General features: G+C 34.8%; 1 protein-coding gene across 1 annotated transcript in view; it reads right to left on the bottom strand.

Annotated features, from left to right (window-relative positions):
* The window catches only part of si:dkey-178e17.1 (tricarboxylate transport protein B, mitochondrial), a 15,006-nt gene extending 10,899 nt beyond the window's left edge, over positions 1–4,107 (bottom strand). The window contains exons 1-5 of the mRNA XM_056463220.1: positions 4,069–4,107; positions 2,961–3,013; positions 2,708–2,868; positions 2,386–2,641; positions 26–164 (exon numbers count right to left, since the gene is read on the bottom strand). Coding sequence (XP_056319195.1) covers positions 26–164; positions 2,386–2,641; positions 2,708–2,868; positions 2,961–3,013; positions 4,069–4,107 — 648 coding nt within the window. The remainder of the gene's footprint in view (positions 1–25; positions 165–2,385; positions 2,642–2,707; positions 2,869–2,960; positions 3,014–4,068) is intronic.
* Positions 4,108–5,000: the final 893 nt, after the last annotated feature.

Raw genomic sequence — 5,000 nt, 5'->3', positions numbered from 1 at the left:
AACATACAATAAGTTAAAATCTCACCTTTACAGTCTCCATGGGACAGACAACCAGCACGGCCTCCATCACTCCTGCACCCAAACCACACAGCAGACCTCGAGTGCTGTCCAGTTTTCCAGACTCATCTTTCATCTGGTTACTGAGGATCTCAAACACTCCGAACCTGCGCACCAAAAACACACACATCTATATTCATATTCAGCGCTTTAACCCTGACGCAAGAGAATGAAGCAGAGACGGAAACAAACAGTGCAGAGAAAAGCAGAGCTCAAGGGCAGGAAATTAATCAGATGCTGAACATCCTTATATTCTGCATAAAAACACTTGTACAGGAAACACACACACACACGCTTTTAAATTATGCATGATTATTAATGATTATGCACGATTATTCATTTACTGCATCTAAGACAAGCAAGCCAGAATCAAAGATAAACAATGCAAAAAAATGAAAAATGACATTATCCATAACTTAAAAAATAAAATACAGTATAAAATAAATAAATAAAGAAATAAATAAATAAAGACCTGTCTTATTTTCAAAAAAAAAAAAAAAAAAACAATAAAATAAAGTAACAATTTTCCTGTCAATGATAGACAGAACAAGTGGTTTAACATGGAAAATAATATAACATAAAAATAATAACAGTAATATTAACAACAGTAAAATAAAACATAGATAATAAAATAACATTAAAATAAATAATAATAATAATAATACATGGATAATAAAATAACATTAAAATAAACAATAATAATAATAATAATAATAATAATAATAATAATAATAATAATAATAATAATAACAAAACATGGATAATAAAATAACATTAAAATAAATAATAATAATAATAAAACATGGATAATAAAATAACATTAAAATAAATGATAATAATAATAAAACATGGAAAATAAAATAACACTAAAATAAATAATTATAATAATAATAAAACATGGAAAAAATAACATTAAAATAAATAATAATAAAACATGAATAATAAAATAACATTAAAATAAATAATAATAAAACATGAATAATAAATAACATTAAAATAAATAATAATAAAACATGAATAATAAAATAACATTAAAATAAATAATAATAAAACATGAATAATAAAATAACATTAAATAAATAATAATAAAACATGAATAATAAAATAACATTAAAATAAATAATAATAATAATAATAATAATAATAATAATAATAATAATAATAAAACATGAAAAATAAAATAACATTAAAATAAATAATAATAATAATAAACATGGAAAATAAAATAACATTAAAATAAATAATAATAATAATAATAATAAAACATGGAAAATAAAATAACATTAAAATAAATAATAATAATAATAATAATAAAACATGGATAATAAAATAACATTAAAATAAATAATAATAATAATAAAACATGGATAATAAAATAACATTAAATAAATAATAATAATAATAAAACATGGATAATAAAATAACATTAAAATAAATAATAATAATAATAAAACATGGAAAATAAAATAACATTAAAATAAATAATAATAATAATAATAATAATAATAATAATAATAATAATAATAATAATAATAATAAAACATGGAAAATAAAAAAACATTTAAAATAATAATAATAATAATAATAATAAAACATGGAAAATAAAAAACATTAAAATAAATAATAATAATAATAATAATAATAATAATAATAATAATAATAATAATAATAATAAAACATGGAAAATAAAAAAACATTAAAATAAATAATAATAATAATAATAATAATAATAAAACATGGAAAATAAAATAACATTAAAATAAATAATAATAATAATAATAATAATAATAATAATAATAATAATAATAATAAAACATGGAAAATAAAAAACATTAAAATAAATAACAATAATAATAATAATAATAATAATAATAATAATAATAATAATAATAATAAAACATGGAAAATAAAAAAACATTAAAATAAATAATAATAATAATAATAATAAAACATGGAAAATAAAATAACATTAAAATAAATAATAATAATAATAATAATAATAATAATAAAACATGGAAAATAAAATAACATTAATATAATAATATTAATAATAAAATAAAAGGAAACACTTTATTTTGATGGTCCATTTGAGTATTTGTAGACTGTCTGCTTAATATCTGCTGATACAGACATTCAACAGACATTTAACTGACTAAAAGAAACTTTGCAAATACATGTCAACTTTTGTCAACTGATCACCACCTGGTGGTGAGTTGGACCTGCTGGCAAGGGGGAAAGCTGGAAAGACCTGGCAGGCCCAAGCGTATTGTGAGGGTCCTCTGGGAACGTCTGGCTGAACCTCAAGTCAGAGGGATTTTCAACTCTCACCTCCGGAAGAGCTTTGACCAGATCCCGAGGGAGGCTGGAGACATGGAGACTGAGTGATCTGTGGTAAGGTCTTTGGTGCCTGTCAGGGTGGCAATCCACGAACCCGGTGGTGGACACCGGAAGTAAGGGATGCCATCAAGCTGAAGGAGGAGTCCTACAGGGCTTGGTTGGCTGGAAGGACTCCCGAGGCAGCTGATGGGTATCGACGGGCCAAGCTTGCTGCAGCCCGGGCGGTTGCAGAAGCAAAAACTCAGACCTGGGAAGAGTTCGGGGAGACCATGGAGGAAGACTATCAGTCTGCCTCAAAAAGATTCTGGCAAACTGTCCGGCACCTCAGGAGGGGAAAGCAGCTCCACATCGACACTGTTTGCAGCGGAAGTGTGGAGCTGTTCACCTCGACTAGGGATGTGGTCGGACAGTGGCAGGAATACTTTGAGGATCTCCTTAACCCCACCGACATGTCTTCCATTGAGGAAGCAGAGACTGGGGATGCAGGGGTGGACTCACCCATCACCCAAGCTGAGGTCACTGAGGTAGTTTGCAAGCTCCGCAGGGGCAAAGCAGATGAGATTCACTCTGTGTATCTCTGGTCTCTGGATGTTATGGAGCTGTCTTGGCTGACACGTCTCTACAACATCGCATGGAGGTCGGGGACAGTACCTCTGGACTGGCAAACTGGGGTGGTGGTTCCCATTTTTAAAAGGGGAACCGAAGGGTGTGCTCCAACTATAGGGGAAATCACACTCCTCAGCCTCTCGGGGAAAGTCTATACTAGGGTACTGGAGAGGAGGATCCAGCCGATGGTTGAACCTAGGATCCAGGATGAATTATGCGGTCCAGGCCGTGGTACACTGGACCAGCTCTATACCCTCACCAGGGTGCTCGAGGTTTCATGGGAGTATGCCAACCAGTCCATATGTGTTTTGTGGACATGGAGAAGGCATTCGACCGTGTCCCTCGTGGCATTCTGTGGAGGGTGCTCGGGAAGTATGGGGTCAGAGGTGCTCTGTTAAGGCCCGTCTCGTCCCTGTATGAACAGAGTAGAAGTCTGGATCACATTGCCAGTAATAAGTCAGACTTGTTTCCAGTGCATGCTGGACTCCGGCAGGGCTGCCCTTTGTCACCAATTCTGTTTATAATTTTTATGGACAGAATTTCAAGGCGCAGCCTTGGGCTGGAGGGGGTCCGGTTCGGGGACCACAGGATTTCATCTCTGTTGGCATCATCGAACATGGACCTTCAGTATGCACTGGGGCAGTTTGCTGCCGAGTATGACGCGGCTGGGATGAGATTCAGCTCCTCCAAGCCCGAAGCCATGGTGCTCCACCATAAAAGGTGGTTTGCCATCTCCAGGTTGGAGGAAAGTTCTTATGCCAGGTGGAGGAGTTTAAGTATCTCGGGGTTTTGTTCACGAGTGAGGGATGGATTAAATGTGAGATTGACAGGCGGATTGGTGCAGCGTCAGCAGTAATGCGGTCGATTGTACCGGTCTGTTGTGGTGAAGAAGGAGCTGAGCTGAAAGTCAAGCTTTCGATTTACCGGTCAATCTATGTTCCTACTCTCACCTATGGTAATGAGCTTTAGGTCATGACGAAAAGGACAAGATCTCGGATACAAGCAGCCGAATAAATTCCTCCGAAGTGTGGCAGGGCGCACTCCTTATAGATAGGGTGAGGAGCTAACACTCGAGAGGAGCTCGGAGTAGAGCCGCTGCTCATCCATGTTTGAATGCCTCCTGGACGCCTACCCAGGGAGGTGTTCCAGGCATGTCCCACCAGGAGGAGGCCTCGGGAGGAAGACCCAGGACACGCTGAAGGGACTATGTCTCTCGGTTTGGCCTGGGGAACGCCACAGGATCCCCCCACAGGAGCTGGAGGAAGTGTTTGCGGAGAGGGAAGTCTGGGGTTCTGTCCTAAGACTGCTGCCCCCGCGACCCGGCCAGGAAAAGCGGCAGAAAATGAATAAATGTCAACTTACACTAACCCTAACCCAACCTAACAGTCTACTGTATAATCTATTGAGAATTAGTTAGCAATGTAGATGCAGTGTAGCTTAAATTCAACAGACCATCAAAATAAAGTGTGACCAAATAAACATGCAAAATAAATGACATTAAAATAAATATTATTAATAATAATTAATAATAAAACATGGAAAATAAAATAACATTAAAACATAAATAAAAATAATAATTTAAATAATAATAATAATAATAATAATAATAATAATAATACATAAAAATTAAAACACAATAAAATAACAATCAATAAACCATTCATTCATTCATTTTCTTGTCAAGCTTAGTCCTTTTATTAATTCGGGTCGCCACAGCGGGAATGAACTGCCAACTTATCCAGCATATGTTTTACACAGCCAATGCCCCTCCAGCCGCAACCCATCTCTGGGAAACCCATACACACTCACTCACACTCGTACACTACGGACAATTTAGCCTACCCAATTCACCTGTACCGCATGCTTTTGGACTGCGGGGAGGGAAACCTGAGCACCCAGGTGGAAACCCACGCGAACGCAGGAAAGAACATGCAAACTCCACACAGAAACACCAACTGACCCAGCCGAGGCTCGAACCAGCGACCTTCTTGCTGTGAGGC

Source organism: Danio aesculapii, chromosome 8 (assembly GCF_903798145.1).
Source record: "Danio aesculapii chromosome 8, fDanAes4.1, whole genome shotgun sequence".
In the NCBI taxonomy this organism is placed as follows: domain Eukaryota; kingdom Metazoa; phylum Chordata; class Actinopteri; order Cypriniformes; family Danionidae; genus Danio; species Danio aesculapii.
The sequence above is the reverse complement of the archived record's forward strand: the minus strand, read 5'-3'. Positions and strand labels throughout refer to the sequence as shown.